The sequence below is a fragment of the Neophocaena asiaeorientalis genome, unplaced genomic scaffold (assembly GCF_003031525.2).
Source record: "Neophocaena asiaeorientalis asiaeorientalis breed wild unplaced genomic scaffold, Neophocaena_asiaeorientalis_V1.1 scaffold54, whole genome shotgun sequence".
In the NCBI taxonomy this organism is placed as follows: Eukaryota; Metazoa; Chordata; class Mammalia; order Artiodactyla; family Phocoenidae; genus Neophocaena; species Neophocaena asiaeorientalis.
In genome coordinates this window covers 4,057,095-4,076,812 of record NW_020174938.1, presented here as the reverse complement: position 1 = coordinate 4,076,812, position 19,718 = coordinate 4,057,095, and the positions used below count along the sequence as shown (strand labels likewise).

Sequence of the window (19,718 nt, the reverse complement as noted above, 5' to 3'; positions counted from 1 at the left end):
TCTGGGTTTGCGACCGTAGCTTTCGTTTTCCGGCCACTAGAGAGCCGCCTGAAGGCTGGTTGGGGTGGTGAGGTCCGAGGCAGGTAAGAAGCCTGCTTCCCACTTGGGTTTGCTGGTTGGTGTGTCTGGGCCGGGGACCGCTTTACCGCCCACGCAGATCTAGGGTATCCTTGCCCCCTCCCCAGTTTTGGCGCAGGGTTCTCAGCTCCACCCCGTTATCCGTCAGCCCTCCCCACCCCGTCTCCACACACACACGCCCTCCCCCTCATTTCCCCGCCCCAGACCTCCGTTTCCTAGTCTTTCTTTCCATTCATTACTCAGAGTTTTTTCACTGAGTGGTTTCCAGGAGTTAGACTCCAGAAAGTCAGAAGCAAATGAAACAGGCTCAGCTTTCTGAAGCGCTCTGTTATGTCGAGACGATGAGAATCCGCAGTGGTAGTAAATATATAATAGAAAAAAAAAAAACCCACAGGATACTCTGAGCCTGAAGGACTAGAGGAAGGACTTGAGGAAACCCTTTCCAAGGTGACCTTTGGGTCACTCAGTTTGTGTTAAAAGGTTAGTGAGCAGTAGCTGGTCAAAGAAATATGAGAGGAGATAGAAGCAGAGGGAATGACGAGTACAAAATCATATGCCAGTACTGGCTGGAAGAGTAAAAATTCATAGAACATAACTGGTAAAAACCATACAGGTGTAGGCCACCCTTTAAAGAAACATCGTTGTAAAGAGATGAGATGAGGGGCAAGTGTGTGGGCCGCAACAGTGTGTTCTTGTAAGATGGGAAACTCTTAGGCATAAAAGTGTACCATGGAACCGAGAAGTAGACAATTTATGGATGAGAATAGCTAACTTACAGAACCAAGAACACTAGTGGAACTCAATCTTGTATGCACATTAGAGTCACCTGGGAAGCTTTTTAAAAATAAAACCAATGCAGTTGCTCCATCTGAGGCCAATTAAACAAACTCGGGAATCAGTGTTTCATTTTAAAAAACTCCTTTGGTGACTAATGCTGTGGGTTGAGAACCACTAAACTAGAGCAAAGGAAAGGATGGGAAGTAGGGGAAGGCAGAAGATTGATAGAGTTGACTCTGTAACATTAAGATGGGAGTCATTTGATGAGAGAGAGTTAGGGATGGAATGGGACGCTTGGTCAGAGTGATGATAGTTTTGAATAACTGCTCTGGGAAATGGGAGAAGAAGTCACTCCTGCCTTTCCCTTCAGCACATTTCCATCCTTCAGTCTTAATCAGATCCACCTCAGTTACTGCTCTCTTTCCCCTCCCTTTACCCTCCATCCAAGATTTATCAGCTTAGGATCCACCCTTAGAGCTCAAGGGCCTCCTCATTTCTATCCCCAAAAAGATCAGAGCTAGGCGAATTTATGAGATTCAGAGGCTAACTTCACTCCCCTAGAGATTATTACTACACATAGTGCCTTGCCAATTTAGAATCTGTCTTTTATATTCATTTCATTGATCATTTACGTTAGGTATGAGAAAGATTAAAGATTCAGCCCTATTAGGACCTCGTAGTATTAGGGAAAACAGACCTTTAAAAGAATTCACTTGGCAGGCAGAGAAGGTCTGGGTAAGGCAAAGCCCAAGCCAGTGCATGGCTACTGTCTATTAACTAGGGTTAATTCAAAAACCTGTCTGCCACCAGATAAGAGAGAGTCACTATTGTCTGGTATGACTATAGAGTTTAGTATGAAAAGTAGGGGTGGGACAGAGATAAAGATGATAAAGTGGGTGTGAACAGTTAATGAGGAGCCTTGAATTCCATGCTAAAGTGTTTAGATTATATACTATAAGCAGTTAATAGGTATAAATAACAAAGGTAAAAATAAAATAACCTCTTTTATGTCATGGACCACTTTGGCAGCCTGGCCTGTGGACCTTATCTCAGAATAATGTTTTTAAATGTATAAAGTAAAATACATAGAAATGTAAATGAAATTATTTTTATTGAAAGTTTTAAAAATATTAAAACAAATGTGTGATGTAGTTATATATGTGCTTCCTTACACATTAAATAACATCTGGCAGCAGGTCTAATTATGTAATTTCAAAATAGTGATGAGTATAAATTATATTTTGAGGTAATTGCAAGAACTTTAATGTGATATGAAAATATATTTCTAATGGTGATAAAGACATAGGGACTGTTAATACCACTGAGGATTATTGCCTACACTTAGTGAAGAAAATGCTAAATTTCAGCTAGAGTTTATTGAAAAGATGCAATTTTTTTCCCCAATCCAAGTTCATGGAACCCTTAATTCTAGCCACCTCCTGGCCCATGGATTCTAGATTTATAAAAAGCTTACTGTAATGGTTTTAAGCAAGAGCATGACAGATCAAGTCTGTGTTTCAGAAGGGTACTTGAGCAGTGTTCACTTCTTAACCTCTCAGTTGGAGTGGGAGTGGGGAGCTGGCTCTTCACTTTTTCCTGTACCTTAGTTGCAGTAACCACTACGACTCCACTGTTGCCTAATAATTTGGGCCTGCAGGAGAACTGAGCTTGTGGCTGTGTATGTGGGAGAAGTACAAGGAAATAAATTGGGAAAGGTTGCGGCTATTTTTATGGAAATAATTTAATGCCATGCTGTAGTTTGTACTTAATTTTGGTAGACAATGGAGAAATGTTTAAAAATTTGGAGAATAATGAAACTAGAGTTCTGTTTGAAAAATAATGTAGCAGTAATGTATATGTTAGATTGTCAAAAGATAGGAATGAAGAAACTAGACCAATAAATAATTAAATTTTTAAAAAATAAATTTTATCATAAAGCAGTCTCCAAAGAGTCTGGTAAGTTCCTTTATTTTCCCAGTGTGACCAATCTAAAGAAAAAGATTGGACTGAATTACATACCTTTCAACAAGGACACGCACACCTGTGTAGAGATCAGTTAGCAGTTTACATTGTCAAGAAGCTAGCCCATTCTTTTATGTTATAAATTATAATGTTAGAACTTCTGATAAGCAATGGCTTTACCACTTATCTAGGTTTCTAGATATTGCTAAGGACTTTCTTGGTTAAATTCCATCTACATCTGTAAGGCCTAAATTTCTGACTGTTTAAGGTCCAGACTCTTCTTGCCAATTCCTTAAACCTCTTGGATGAGTAAAATGCATTAGTAAACAAAAAGGAAGTCCTCAAGGCCCAGGTAACCCATCTCTTTGGAAACTGACCCTTGCCAGACTATATAAAACTTACTGCTCAAATCCCAGCTACTCTCCAAATAATGTGCTTTTTTAACCATATTATTCAAAAAATTGAATTTGAGGTCCAAGTATTACTAATCCAAATGAGTAAAGTAACTTAACTTTTCTGAACCAGATTCTCTGAGAGGCTACCTTCTTCAGCATGACTAGCTTATATTCACTTTGTCCATCTACCTACTGGAGACCGTTTGGGTAATGATATGGTTCAATACAGATAGAAAGTCAAGTTTATGTAGACTTTGAGTTTCATCTGTCTGTCTCCTTTTTTAGGGAAGGGGGGAATAGGTCTGTCTTAAAGTAGAGAGAATACTTGACACATATGAGAGATTTTAAGCATTTTTATTACTTACAGAAAATCTCTGGAAGTTCCTTTCTCTGGCTTCCAATTAGATGACTACACTTTCGCACATTTCATCTGTTATAAAAGCACTAGAACATAGTCATGATACTGAAAAAAATTGTCCTGGTTACAGTTATTATTTTTGAGCATCTATATTGTAGGTTTAAAAATCGTTCTAGGCCTGCCTTCCCTGAGGGCCAAAAAATAAATAAATGCTCTCTCAGAGTAGTGTGATAGGTTAAATTCCTTCAAAACAATAGGTTGTGGATATCTGGCCTTAGCTGGCTGTAATTTTCCCACTACTGTTTGTTGCAGCAACTTGGCACTTTATATTAGCAGCTAAAATATATAGTTGCTGGAAATGTTTAGTCCTACTTAATAATATATAGTTCAGACCTGGTCAGATAACTCACAAGTATTCATATTAATTAACATTTAAAGACAAATTGCTAAGAGAATTCTTTGTCATAATCGGGTCCCATCAGACACTGTTTTCCTGTCAGCACAGTACAGTAAAACAGAAATTCATTGTTTCTTCCATTTGTTCATTAAATATTTATTGAGCACCTGCTATACACCAAGCACATTTTTTAAACTCATTAAATGGGAGTTTGTAATAACAATTTACCTCTTAACTATGAAAAAAATAACTTACCAGGCTTTGAAATCTAGAAGACAAATAATAAAAGATGATGGTTTTTTTATACTCTTTCAAACAAAATGCTTGTATATAGCTACTGTGGGCTAAACACAGTGATTATTTACGAAACCAGGCAGATTATAACTTCAGCTTGACCACATCTTATCAGCTAGGATATATTAGCTATATACTAAGTAAAATTCTGTCTACTCTTTTGTAAAATATCTTAGACCTCTCATTAAATCTAGTGTCCTCCCCAAACACTATTTACAGCCCTAGTCACTTCAGATTTTCCAATTGTGTTAAGTCATTTCTCAGAAAATTTAAGCAAAACAAAATCATTTTAAGAAAAGGCTGGTGGGGCTTCCCTGGTGGCGCAGTGGTTGAGAGCCCGCCTGTCGATGCAGGGGACACGGGTTCGTGCCCCGGTCCGGGAAGATCCCACATGCCGCGGAGCTGCTGGGCCCGTGAGCCATGGCCGCTGAGCCTGCGCGTCCGGAGCCTGTGCTACGCAGCGGGAGAGGCCACAATAGTGAGAGGCCCATGTACCGCAAAAAAAAAAAAATGCTGGTGTTTACACCAAGTAAAGGAAAAAAATAGTGACACAGTTACAGATGGAACCTTTGAAGTAGAAATGGTAGACTAAGAATAAAGTACTGTTTCTGGTCAATGACCCCTTAGCCATCGATAGCCATGCCTAATAAGTAACAGAACAATAAATGCAGAGCCTCAGTGCCAGAAGAAATTCTAAAAGGTTACTTAGTCTATCTCCCTGGCCCAAGGTAGGGCCAAATGGAATTTATGGCTGTAGAGTTACCAGGCATCATCATCATACCAAATGGTTTTTCTGCTTTGAGAACTGAATTCCTCTATTTGTAAAATGTTCATGTTAGAGTAATATTGTTCAAATTTATAAATAATTTATAAAATTGAGAAATCTTCCTATGTTTATAACAATTTTGTGTTTTCACGCACTGAAGATAGCAGGGTTGAGTAAAATATAGTCTTTGTCTTCAACAGGGATGTAAAAACTTGATGGTAATTTTTAACATGCCACTTTATACAAATCTCTGGATGGTTTAGGCTAGCATTAAAAGGAAACGTTTAATTAGGGGAAATTGAAACCAAAAAATAAGGCTTCAACTTCCTTCCTGAAAATTTTTCTGCTTATGCTGCCATGAAAAGCACATTTGGTCTTGGACGTGATTCTTTTTGTGAAATTGCAAAGGGAATCATTCATTAGAAGTTGGACGTAATCTAATCTTAATGAACATCAGATTATATTTAAATATTTGTGTTCGAAGTTTTGTAGAAGAGAGATTAGATTTACTGTTTTTTTTCAGAGGACAAAAGTGAGACCTGTGAGTTGAAGAAACAGACATTTTTAGGTCAGTGTAAGAGTGGGAGGTGGTACTTTTTTTTTTTTCTTGAATGAAAATAGCTGTACTTACTGGTATGTGCTCATTATAAAAAGAAAGGGGAAAAAATTAAGCAGTCAATATCAAAAGAAAAAAGTTTAAAAGTATTAAAATTCCATTCTTAAAGAAAACTGTATATAACTTTAGATGGCTATCATTCTTGACTATTTTTGTGTATATTTGTGTACAGATTTTTATATAACCTTTCTTTCCATAACATATTATGAACATATTTCTGTGTCAATAAATTTATTTCTATAACTTCATTTTTTAATGGCTGCAAAGTATTCCATTGAATGGAAATCCTATTATTTAAATTTACCAGTCCTCTTTTAAACTTTGAGATTGTTTCCAATTTTTCTGTTATAAATATTGCTGTGGTAAACATCCCTGTTAAATTTTTGCACATATCCTAATGTTTCCCTTCAGATAAATTTCTGAAAGTGTAATACCTACCTATAGACATTTCTTAAATATTAAAATATAATGGCAAATTATCCTTCAAAAAGCTTGCATTTGTTTACATTTCTGTTAACAATAAGAATGCCCATTTTCCCATAGTTACTCAGCAATGCTGGTTATTATCAGTTTTCCACATGTTTGCTAATTTGACAGGTAAAAAATGAAATGTTACTTCAACTTACATTTCTTTGATTACTAGTAAGGTGTTGAGTATCTTTTCATGTGTTTATTGACCAGTTGTATAAGTATTTTTAAGCTCTATTTTCTTTTAATATTTTTGTTTCACTTTTTAACATTTAAATTTCACTCCATCTGAAATATAATTCGATATGAGGTCTGAAGTAGGGATCTCACTTCATTTTTTAATCGAATGATTAACAACTTGTTCCAGTGCCATTTATTAAATTACCCAATTAGCATATCCCAAACTTCACTGCACAGACAATAAGGTGTTAATAGCTAATATACCAAAACAAACACAAAAAGGATTTCATTGGTCAAATGAGTTGGGAAAAAAATCAGACCAAGAAAAGTTAATTTTCTTTATTGCAGAACCTCTCGTAGCCTCTAATATGCTTGTGCAAAAAGCAACAGTACAGAGTTTTAGGATGCAGCATTTCCCTAACTTACTTACCATATAATCTTTTTTCTTTCCAGAAATACCTATGAAATCCTATGGAACTATGCTGTCCAAAATAGTAGCCACTACCCACATGTAGCTATTTCAATTTAAGTTTAAATTAATTAAAATAAATAAAATCAGTCCCTCAGTGTCACTAGCCATTTTCAAGTGCTCAATAGCCACATGTGGCTAGTGGCTACTATATTGGACATTGCAGATAAAGGACATTTATTTCCATCATCACGGAAAGTCCTACTGGACAGCACTGCTATAGAACATAGTGTTCACTGAAAATGGAACAATCCATAAACTTTTCCCATTGATTTATAATGTCTTCATCATCATATTTAAAATTTCTAAAATGCATGGATTTGTTTTTGTACTGTTGCATCGATTTATCTGTTTCTGCTCCAGTATTACACAACTAGTTGTAAGCCAGGCTCCTGCACATTTTTCCCTGAGAGCAGAAATGAAAAATTCCTGCATGGAGTAGGAAGTTAGACTAGAAGGGATAGTAAAGGCCTTTACACTTCTAAGACTCTATAAAGGTAAAAATTTCTCTGCAGAACATGATATATATCATGTGAAGATCCATACTCCATTTTTCATTCATTTATTCTTCAATTATTATTTATTGTCTGCCCGACAAGTTTTGTTTTAGGCCCAGGGGGCCAAGGTGGTAAACAAGTTTAGGCAGACAAGTTCCTTTATTCTCTATGCTCATGGAGCTTACATTTTTGGCCTGGGGAGGGGGAGTGTTAATCAAGAAACAAATAAATGAAAAAAAACTGTCAGACAGCCACAAGTGCTATGCAAGGAATTGAAATTAAAGGACAAGAGAGTGACTGGGGGCCTCTTATTTTGACTGATCATGGGAGATCTCTGTGAATAAGTGACATTTAAACTGAAATCTACCCAACACATGGAGCCAACCACTAGAAGGTTCAGGCCCAGCTAGTACCCCAGCCCTCAGGAGAAAAAAAGCATGGTGTGTTTGAAGAATAAAAAGAAAATTGGTGTGGCTTGAGCTTAGTGGGCAAGGGGAAGAGTGATGGAAATGAGAGTGGAGCGGTGGCTGGGGCCATGTGATCATGCAGAGTGTTTGTAAGCAGCTGGGGCAGGGCATTCACCTTTTTTTCTGAGTGTAATAGTGTGCTACCAGAGGGTTTTAAACAGGACAGGTGTGACCTGACAAATTTTTAAACAATTACTCTGACAGCTGTATGAACAATTTACTGGAGGGGTCAATAGTAGAAGTAAGGAGACCTGTTAGGGTATATCGAGATAAGAAATGTTGATGGGCTTGACTGTGATGGAAGTCAAGATGAAAGCCATTGGACAGGTTCAGAACATTTTGGCTGTAGAATCAATAGGACTTATCAATTGGAGAGGAGGTATGAAGAAAATAGAAAGTTCAGGGGTGATGTCTATATTTTCATTATATAATATTAGGTTCAATTTCTAGTCATTATTGTAGGCAAAATTGGCACACAGAAAAGACGAATAAATGTATTTTGACCAAATGAATAAATTTGCTTCAATAATTGTCTTGCTCCTATACACATTTAAGCTGCTAAAGCATGAGGTTTTGCTCATGTCTTTATTAATTTTTAGGGAATCTGGTTCCTAAGAATCCTAAATATTCAAGTAGTATGCATTTTAATGTTTTTAAGATTAATATGAAAAATCGTCTCTTCCTTTTGTTAAAATTAAATATTTGGGAAGTGTTCTATGCTATGAATTCAGTGTTCACTTCATTTAGCTACAGAAGTTGGAAGATATAATAAACTAAACCCTGTAACCACAAGGATAGAAAATCGCCTTTCTCAGGTGCAAAAGTTCTCTGGAAATTTCTTATTTTAAAAATCTATGCTGATTTTGCATTTTATGCTACATTATGTCCATGTTTATGTTAATTAAGATGTAAGTTACTGATTTAAACGTTTTAAGTATTTAAGATATAAAAATATCAATATTTAAGATTAAATTGCTTAGCTCTTTTCCCCAAAAATTAGTGAAATTGAAGCTCTAGGAAGATGCACTGGGATTATTAGCCTATGTTTGATTTTTGGTGTGTGGGTGTGTTTGTTTGCTTTTGTCTGTCAATACCTGCTGGCACATAGCCATGTATCTAGTTAGAGGAGCACAGACCACATCTGTGAGCGTTTGCAGTTTGATACAATTTAAAACAAAAACTGAAGGGAGTGAGGAGGGGAAAGGGGAACTGCATTTCAAAACTACTAACTTATAATCTTCACTTAAAATGAGTAAATAGCTACACTTTGCCCTTTGTAGTGTTTAAAAACATAACTGAATGAAGCTGTTCGTTTTTTTTTTTCTTCTTTTTTAAGGAACCCTTTCTGAATAATTAGGGGGAAAAATGAATAAAAGTCACAGTTCTGGGATAGTGTTTTCTTTGGGGCTTTACAGTAAAACTTATCTGGCTCACTACTGTGGTTTTAACCACAACAGGCATATTTTCCCAGAAGTTATGAGAATTGATGCATACCTTATGAAATGCTTGTTAATTAAAAACTTCATGTATATTTTTGATCTTATGAATATTTATGCATCTCTAATGTAGGCAATTCTTATATCCACTGTAATTAGTATTTTTAAGTATTTGCTCATCAAAAATTCCAGCTGAATCAGCAGTAACACCTCTAGTTAAAGGTTAATCTACTTGGAAACTGCCTTTAAGATATTTTAACAAATAGCTCCAATGCTTTATTAGATCTCTAAAAGCTCTTAAAATTAATTCAGCCTAGACATTTACAGTAGGTTACATTATAGTGGTCTAAAACAGGGATTGGCAAAGTTTTTCTCTAAGAGGGCAAACAGTAAATATATTAGACTTTGCAGGCTACTCAGCTCTTATAGCTCAAAAGCAGCCATAAAGAATATATAAAGAAATGAGCATGACTTTGTTCCAGTAAGACTTTAAATAGGAAGGGAAGATTTTTATTTTATTTTATTGTATTTAACATCTTTATTGGAGTATAATTGCTTTACAATGGTGTGTTAGTTTCTGCTGTATAACAAAGTGAATCAGCTATACATACATCTCCATATCTCCTCCCTCTTGCGGTCTCCCTCCCACCCTCCCTATCCCACCCCTCTAGGTGGACACAAAGCCCTGAGCTGATCTCCCTGTACTATGCGGCTACTTCCCACAAGGGAAGATTTTTAAATTTGCAAAGATTAGAGCTTAGAATTGTACAACCCTAGAGCTAGAGGAGTCTTTTAGAAATCATAGAATCACTTGGAAACATCTTAAAAATACAGGTGCCCAGACCCTCCCCCCAGAGATAGATCATGTGTGTTCTTTAAAATCTCCATAGGTGATTCAAACGTGCATCCCTGGCTAGAACCGCTATTTATCTAGTCCAAACCTCACTTTACAGATGATGAAGCTGAGACCCAGAAGTTTAAAATGTCTTCTCCAGAGTCAAACAACTGGTTGATTGCAGATCTGAACTGAATCCCAAGTCTACTGACTCCCAGCCTAGTGTTTTTTCTACTGAACCTGCAGCTTCTTGCCTTATATCAGCAGGAAATCAGAATGGTTCCTATTGAATTATAAACTTTCCCTTTAAATTAATTTTTATTTTTATTTAATTTCCCTGTTTTTATAACAAACAGAAATATTCAAGTAGTATGCATTTTAAGGATTTTAAGATTAATATGAAAAATAGTCTCTTCCTTTTGTTAAAATTAAATATTTGGGAAGTGCTCCATACTATGAATTCAGTGTTCACTTCATTTAGCTACAGAAGTTGGAAGATAACCACAAGGTTTGTGTATGCTGACAACACATTAACAGCACGCTTCACTCAGCAGGTTGAGAGACTGCTTTTCTCTGGAGTTAGCATGCACTCTGCTTATGCCAAAGGTAAAGTACAAGAGTGCAGAGTCATGCCCTGGCTAGATCTATCCTTGGTGACTTTGTGGCTTTATATAAAGAGACAAACAGATGCTTTATTTTCAAGAAATCTTTAAGATCCATTATTACCACCGCAAATATATAGAGAACAGGGCAGGAAACAATTTTTTTTTTGAGAGCTTGCTATCTACCAGACAATGTGCTGAGTCTTTTCACTTGTGTTTTTAATTCACAAAGCAACTCTTGAGAGACAGGTTTTATTATTACCTCCTTTTACAGATGAAGAAAATGAGGCCAGGAAAGAGGATGAATAACTTGTCCAGAGTCACACAGATAGCAAGGGGTAAAGTCAGATCCTGAACTCAAAGCCTCCTGGCTCCAAAATATAAAACTATACTATATATTTTTTTAACATCTTTATTGGAGTATAATTGCTTTACAGTGTTGTGTTAGTTTCTGCTGTATAACAAATTGAATCAGCTGTATGCATACGTATATCGTTTGAGTTTATTTTTGTGTATAGTGTTAGGGAGTGTTCTAATTTCATTCAAACAGATGGGGAGATATACTATGTTCTTGGATTGGAAGAATCAACATTGTGAAAATGACTATACTATATTTTGTAGGATTTTACAAATAGAACTATAAGGAGGTCATTGTCTCCCCAATATTCCTTACCATCCACCAGGACCAGATACATAGGTCTCTTAATTCTGAAGGAATTTACTACTAATCAACAGAGAAAAAACAGACAAGACACAAAACCAAAGCAAAAATGGGGATGTTACAGACAAAACAAAAATCTTAAAATGCCTTATTTCCCTTTTTTCCTAATCTGTATTTTCTGACTCCCTTTTTAAAAGGGTTCATTCATATGACAAACATTTATTGTACCTCAGATATGCTAAGCACAGTGCTCACTATATAGAAAGGATATAACCCTAGGATGGTTCCAAATGGCTCCTGGGTCTTGTGCTAGGTCCCCTTCCATCTCCTTTTCCCTTACTCCATTAATGATGGGATCACTGTTCTTCCAGTCACTCCAACGAAAGCTTCCAGACTGTTTCTTAATTCTTCTCTCTTATCTACCCTCCTCTGATCCCTTATTGATACTCTGTCTATAATATCTTTTCCTCCTTGCCTCTCTCCTACTACCATTTCACCTGGTTTAGGTCATGTCCTCCTACCTTTACTTTCAATGAAAATCTAGTTGATCTCTACCTCCAATTTCTCTCCCTACCAGTTAATCCTGTATACTATGCCTGAATCATTAATCTTCCTAAAGCACTGACAAAGCCAGTAATGGCTCCACATTTTCTCCAGTATAAGTTCTACACTTTACACTTGGAAATCAGTCTATCAACACTTAGCTTCTGATAATCCTCTTCCAGCCTTCACCTACATCCCTACTCCCACTTCATTCCAGACAAACTGGACTACACACTTAAAGGCACTTTCCTTGCCTCTCTGCCTTCTTAATGCCCTTCTACACGTGCAACTCTACCTGCCTTTCAAGAGCCCACTTTTATGCCACTTTCTCCTTGAAGTCTTTCCTGATCCGAGCTCTCCATCCATTTCCCTCTTTTGAATTCCCATTCATTTTATTTGTGGCTTATGGGCTTCTTCTTTGCGTGTAAGCTACCTTACACATCTTTGTATCTCCCATGACACCTAATATTAGGTACTCAATAGGTGTTTATTGACTAAAAGAGATGTATATATTCATTATGTATTCATTATATAGCATAATAGGCTTAAGCTCAGTGAGGGTAGGAACTATGACTATCTTATCCCCATTCTGATTTTCTAGCCCCTAGCACATAGGAAGCACTCAATAAACATTTGTTCAGTGTGAATCACTACAGTTACCAGTTGTCAGGATATAAATTTCCTGATGACCCAGTAGATATCTGGAAATACTACTTTTATATTTTTTTTAAGTATTAGTTACTTACGTTTCTTCATTAAATACTGACAAATACCCGTTGGTAAAGGTCATGTATTAATATTTTCACTTTACAGAAAAGGAAACTGTGTCTTAAAGAAATGAAGCAGTTTGTTTATGATCATGTAGCCAATGAGTTAACATAATGGAGTCTAAATTTCAAGTCTTCCGATATGAAGTTTAGCATCCATTTTCTTGGCCAAGGTGGTTTGCCCAAAGGCCAGTCTGGTTCCATCTGCTTTAGAATTATTGAGGTTAGGGCTTCCCTGGTGGTGCAGTGGTTAAGAGTCCGCCTGCCGATGCATGGGACACGGGTTCGTGCCCCGGTCCGGGAAGATCCCACATGCCACGGAGCAGCTGGGCCCGTGAGCCATGGCCGCTGAGCCTGCGCGTCCAGAGCCTGTGCTCCACAACGGGAGAGGCCACAACAGTGAGAGGCCCGCGTACCGCAAAAAAAAAAAAAAAAAAGAATTGTTGAGGTTAAGCTATTGCAATCATGCTGTATGGAATAGAATTAAGTCCTGGTTGACCCAATGTCTGTATGTTGGATGTTTTCAAAATCAAACAAACAAAACACAAAAATTGTTTTCTGAAGAAAATCTTGGCCCTGCCTGTAGACACTCCCTCCAAGGTGAGATGCCTGTCTGTTCAGGCACTCTTCTTATGGGCTTCTACCCCTAGTTGGGTTTGCTATTAAGGTGTGGGTCTGATTTCAGCGGTCAGCATAGAGAGCAGGTCTCCAGGTATTTGCCAGGCAGTACAGTCTGGCCCTTACCACTCCTCATAGTCATTGAAGGCATGATGGGGAGAGTCAGGGAGCCTTGCTCGATGCACATGCAGTCATTCCCTTTTCATACTCATATATTCTTAAATCCAGTTACAGCAGCAGCCAGCTGAGCACCTAGCCTCCCACAGCTGCTTTTACTAGATTGCTGTTTGCTCATTTGCCATCAGGCTGGATATTAAGGATCATTGTAAGAAACAGTCCTCTGAAACTGTTTCATCTTTTATAAGGATATTATGGGACATTCATTATAATACACCATGTCTTTTATGAAAATTCCTTGAGAGAAATCTGTCTGACCTTAATGCAAAGAATGCTTTTACCTCTCCAGAGCAATTGCTTTGTTTTTACCTTATGGACATTGTGAATGTTTAACTTAACACTCTCTGGTTAGCTGCCAAAAGGCAAGAGCCAAATTTGTGGCCCACCCATAACAAGTGTACTCTATGCCTCGTTAACTTCATTCCTGGCTCCAGTTTATGTCTGTGCTGAAGTTATTCTTCTTAAGAAAATCTTAATTCATGCCATCTTATTTTATACAGATTGATATACACACTCATCAACAGCCTTGTATTACTTCTGAAATAGTTCATATTATGATACACTGTATGCACAAAAAACCCGTCTTTGGTGCTTCCCAGCTACCTCATTACTTGAGGTTTTTTCTTCAGGGGTATATTTATTTTTCTGTATGGGTTTTTGTAGGGTTTTGATTACATGAAAATGGTTGTGTCCAAAATTTTATTGTTCTAATAGTGTAACCAAGTGGTAAAATAACTGGTCTAATGGCCAGAATTGATGAAATTGATGTCACTATTCTAGCCCAGTCTTTCATAGCAGTGTTACTGTCTTACAATATGCTTTGCTTTGTACTCACAATCTGCATGTGACAGTTTATTGCTTTATGATTTTTAGAAATATTGTTATGCTGCCAAGTGAGTGCATAGCAGTGACCTCTGTTAGGTTCAAATATTACCACACTTATCACATTTCTTGTCTCTGTTAGCACCTTACCTCAGGTGATCATGAGCATATTAATCTTACTATATGACTTGTCTTGCTCCCACTCTAAGTTAGTCATGCCTTTGTTTGAACAAGGTAATATGAATGGATATTTGTTTCCAAGCCTCATTTCCTTTGATTAGTTTGGAGCTCTATCCAGATTGTCCAATCATCTTACTAATATCATCCAATTAATAACATAAATACTATTTGTACAACATTTTATACTTTTTTAATACCTTCGAGTAAAATTATTTGGCCTTTTCTACAACTTTCTGGGGCCTTTTTACAGATGACCAAAAACAAGGACAAAATCAAAATCAATTAAGTGACTTAATCAGGATGATACTAGCAAATCAGTGGTAGAACTAGGGCTAGACCCAGGTCTCATGATTCCCGTGCCACACTACCTTTCAGTGCCCGAAGAATTTCTGTAGTCTCTGTCTTACCCCTTGAGGTTAAAGATGGGAAAGACTGTCACTCATGTTCATAACTGGGCAGAATCAGGAATGAATTTCATTTGTATTACTCATGATTTTCTGTTCTTGAAATTACAGTTCCTTTTAACTACTCTATTCACTGTCACTTTCCATTATGGAATGAGGAAGCAATATTTTATCTTATCTCTTGAAAATTAATTTTGAAATGGAAGCTATTTCCCTTAGTAATTAGTAACATTTAAATTGGACTCTGAAAATTCATCCTTTTTTAAATTAATTAATTTATTTATTCTTGGCTGAGTTGGGTCTTCGTTGCTGCACGCAGGCTTTCTTAGTTTTGGCAAGCAGGAGCCAGTCTTCGTTGCAGTGTGCGGGCCTTTCATTGCGGCGGCCTCTCGTTGCGGAGCACAGGCGGAGCGCAGGCTTCAGCAGTTGTGGCTCACAGGCTTTAGAGCGCAGGCTCAGCAGTTGTGGCACACGGGCCCAGTTGCTCCACGGCGTGTGGGACCTTCCTGGACCGGGGCTCGAACCCATGTCCCCTGCATTGGCAGGCGGATTCTTAACCACTGCACCACCAGGGAAGCCCTGAAAATTCATCTTTAATATAAAAACAATTTGCCATTCTTATCATGCATATTCATTAAAGGGCCAAATATATGGTTAATGCTATAGAGTTTGGTAAAACATTAGTTATAATTTTAACCAATCTCTGCATTTAAAGAGGAGATTTTAAATCCATGCTTACTATTTCAGATGCAGAATTTCCAAAGTTTTCATTCTAACTAATTGTTAACATAAAGCACATAAGCTAGAGGGTTTTTTTGAGTGTTTACTCTTAGCCAGACATTGTTGCTAAACACTTTACAGTTATATTTAATCCTTACCCAAAACCTTGTAAGAGTAGTTGATATTTATGATCCCCATTTTACAGCCAAGTATCATATTCAACAGTAAATATTGTCTTCTGCCTCTCCTTCAGCTTCTGGAATTTCTGAGCAGCCCTGGTCAGTACAAGATGGACCCAGTAGTCTTGAGTTACATGGACAGTCTACTGCGGCAATCAGATGTCTCACTATTGGATCCTCCAAGCTGGCTCAATGACCATATTATTGGGTTTGCCTTTGAGTACTTTGCCAACAGTCAGTTTCATGACTGTTCTGACCATGTCTGCTTCATCAGCCCTGAAGTCACCCAGTTCATCAAGTGCACTGGCAACCCAGCAGAGATCGCCATGTTCCTTGAACCCTTGGACCTCCCTCACAAGAGAGTTGTATTTTTAGCCATCAATGATAATTCCAACCAGGCAGCTGGGGGAACCCATTGGAGTTTGTTGGTTTATCTCCAAGATAAAAATAGCTTTTTTCATTATGATTCTCATAGTAGGAGCAACTCAGTCCATGCAAAGCAGGTAGCAGAGAAACTAGAGGCTTTCTTAGGCAGAAAAGGAGACAAATTGGCCTTTGTGGAAGAGAAAGCCCCTGCTCAACAAAACAGCTATGACTGTGGGATGTACGTGATATGTAACACTGAGGCCTTGTGTCAGAACTACTTCAGGCAACAGCCAGAATCACTATTGCAGCTACTCACTCCTACGTACATCACAAAGAAGAGAGGAGAATGGAAAGATCTCATTGCCACACTTGCTAAAAATTAGCTGTTGAAATATATTTGTGACTTTTGAAGTCTCCTCGCCTCTCCCCATGTATTTGGATGGCTCAGTGCCTGAGGGAAGATGCCTGGTAGAGGAAAGGTTAAAATTCTTACTTTTTCCTGAGAGAATGTTATCCTCTGTATTATCCTAATGGAAAGTTTCACTTTAACTCTAACTTGAGAGCAATATGTTCTGTGAAAATGTCTTGAAAATATGCACCAAAACCTTAAAACCAAGCTATCTTAACACTTATTAATTCCCTTTTGGTCTCCCTTACCGACATTGGCTTATTCCAAATGAAAAGCAGTGATCGGTAAAACAAATTAAGACTATGTGAAGTCTAGAATGCAAGAAGAAAATTATAGCAGAACCAAAAACTTATTGCACAGCCCACATATTTTTTTTGTCAAGAGGGATTTGACATAACATGACCTATAACTAAATAAACAATTTAAAAGCCGTATGCCAACTCACTGTGCTATTCTGTTGATTTTTAGTTAGTGCCTAGTGACATGTAAAAGGATTGTTTTATTTTTTTTGAATTTTATTTTTTTATACAGCAGATTCTTATTAATCATCAATTTTATACACATCAGTGTATACATTTCAATCCCAATCGCCCAATTCATCACACCAGCCCCACCCCACCCCCCCGCAGCATTCCCCCCTTAGTGTCCATACATTTGTTCTCTACATCTGTGTCTCAGTTTCCGACATGCAAACCGGTTCATCTGTACCATTTTTATTAAGAGTTTTATAGTGTCTGGTCTTACATTTAGATCTCTAATCCATTTTGAGTTTATTTTTGTGTATGGTGTTAGGGAGTGCTCTAATTTCATCTTATACATGTAGCTGTCCCGCTTTCCCAGCACCACTGATTGAAGAGACTATCTTTTCTCCATCGTGTATCCTTGCCTCCTTTGTCATACATTAGTTGACCATAGGTGTGTGCATTTATCTCTGAGCTTTCTATCTTGTTTATTGATCTATATTTCTGTTTTTGTGCCAGTACCATATTGTCTTGATTACTGTAACTTTGTAGTATAGTCTGAACTCAGGGAGTCTGATTCCTCCAGCTCCGCTTTTTGCCCTCAAGCCTGCTTTGGCTATTCGGTGTCTTCTGTGTCTCCATACAAATTTTAAGACTTTTTGTTCTAGTTCTGTAAAAAAAAAAATGCCATTGGTAATTTGATAGGGATTGCATTGAATCTGTAGATTGCTTTGGGTAGTATAGTCATTTTCACAATGTTGATCCTTCCAATCCAAAAACATGGTATATCTCTCTATCTGTTGGTATCATCTTTAATTTCTTTCATCAGTGTCTTATAGTTTTCTGCTTATAGCTCTTTTGTCTCCCTAGGTAGGTTTATTCCTAGGTATTTTATTCTTCTTGTTACAGTGGTAAATGGGAGTGTTTCCTTAATTTCTCTTTCAGATTTTTCATCATTAGTATATCGGAATGCAGGAGGTTTCTATGCATTAATTTTGTATCCTGCAACTTTACCAAATTCATTGATTAGCTGTAGTAGTTTTCTGGTGGCATCTTTATGATTCTGTATGTGTAGTATCATATCACCTGCAAACAGTGACAGTTATACTTCTTCTTCTCCAATTTGTATTTTATTTCTTTTTCTTCTCTAGTTGCCATGGCTAGGACTTCCAAAACTGTGTTGAATAATAGTGGTGAGAGTGGACATCCTTGTCTTGTTCCTGATCTTAGAGGAAATGCTTTCAGTTTTTCACCATTGAGAATGATGTTTGCTGTGGGTTTGTCATATATGGCCTTTATTATGTTGAGGTAGGCTCCCTCTGTGCCCACTTTCTGGAGAGTTTTTATCATAAATGGGTGTTGAATTTTGTCAAAAGCTTTTTCTGCATCTACTGAGATGATCATATGGTTTTTATTCTTCAATTTGTTAATATGGTGTATCACATTGATTGATTTGTATATATTGAAGAATCCTTGCATCCCTGGGATAAATCCCATTTGATCATGGTGTATGATCCTTTTAATGTGTTGTTGGATTCTGTTTGCTAGTATTTTGTTGAGGATTTTTGCATCTATATTCATCAGTGATATTGGTCTGTAATTTTCTTTTTTTGTAGTATCTTTGTCTGGTTTTGGTATCAGGGTGATGGTGGCCTCATAGAGTGAGTGTTGGGAGTGTTCCTTCCTCTGCAACTTTTTGGAAGACTTTGAGAAGGATGGGTGTTAGCTCTTCTCTAAATGTTAGATAGAATTCACATGTGAAGCCATCTGGTCCTGGACTTTTCTTTGTTGGAAGATTTTTAATCACAGTTTCAATTTCATTACTTGTGATTGGTCTGTTCATATTTTCTATTTCTTCCTAGTTCAGTCTTGGAAGGTTATACCTTTCTAAGAATTTGTCCATTTCTTCCAGGTTGTCCATTTTATTGGCATAGAGTGGCTTCTAGTAGTCTCTTAGGATGTTTTGTATTTCTGTGGTGTCTGTTGTAACTTCTCCTTTTTCATTTCTAATTTTATTGATTTGAGTCCTCTCCCTCTTTTTCTTGATGAGTCCGGCTAATGGTTTATCAATTTTGTTTATCTTCTCGAAGAACCAGCTTTTAGTTTTATTGGTCTTTGCTATTGTTTTCTTTGTTTCTATTTCATTTCTTTCTGCTCTGATCTTTATGATTTCTTTCCTTCTGCTAACTTTGGGTTTTGTTTGTTCTTCTTTCCTTTAGGTGTAAGATTAGATTCTTTATTTGAGATTTTTCTTGTTTCTTCAGGTACGCTTGTATAGCTATAAATTTCCCTCTTAGAACTGCTTTTGCTGCATCCCATAGGTTTTGGATTGCCGTGTTTTCATTGTCATTTGTCTCTAGGTATTTTTTGATTTCCTCTTTGATTTCTTCAGTGATGTCTCAGTTATTTAGTAACATATTGTTCAGCTTCCATGAGTTTGTGTTTTTTACGGTTTTTTCCCTGTAATTCATTTCTAATCTAATGTCATTGTGGTCAGAAAAGATGCTTGATATGATTTCAGTTTTCTTAAATTTACTGAGGATTGATTTGTGATTTGTGGCCTAAGATGTGATCTATCCTGGAGAATGTTCCATGCGCACTTGAGAAGAAAGTGTAATCTGCCGTTTTCGGATGGAATGTCCTATAAATATCAATTAAATCTATCTGGTCTATTGTGTCATTTAAAGCTTCTGTTTCCTTATTTATTTTCACTTTGGATGATCTGTCCATTGGTGTAAGTGAGGTGTTAAAGTCCCCCACTATTATTGTGTTACTGTCGATTTCCTCTTTTAGAGCTGTTAGCAGTTGCCTTAT

At 37.2% G+C, this 19,718-nt stretch overlaps 1 protein-coding gene across 1 annotated transcript; it reads left to right on the top strand.

The window, feature by feature from the left end:
• Window positions 1-37: 37 nt before the first annotated feature.
• Window positions 38-16,877, top strand: SENP8 (SUMO peptidase family member, NEDD8 specific). Its single transcript, XM_024761763.1, has 2 exons — window positions 38-83; window positions 15,743-16,877. The coding sequence occupies exon 2, from the start codon at window positions 15,779-15,781 to the stop codon at window positions 16,415-16,417; it is 639 nt and encodes a 212-aa protein (XP_024617531.1). The 5' UTR covers window positions 38-83; window positions 15,743-15,778; the 3' UTR covers window positions 16,418-16,877.
• Window positions 16,878-19,718: the final 2,841 nt, after the last annotated feature.

Excerpts from the sequence above, each read along its gene's own strand:
- SENP8 (XM_024761763.1), top strand. The coding sequence starts at position 15,779 with ATGGACCCAGTAGTCTTGAGTTACATGGACAGTCTACTGCGGCAATCA.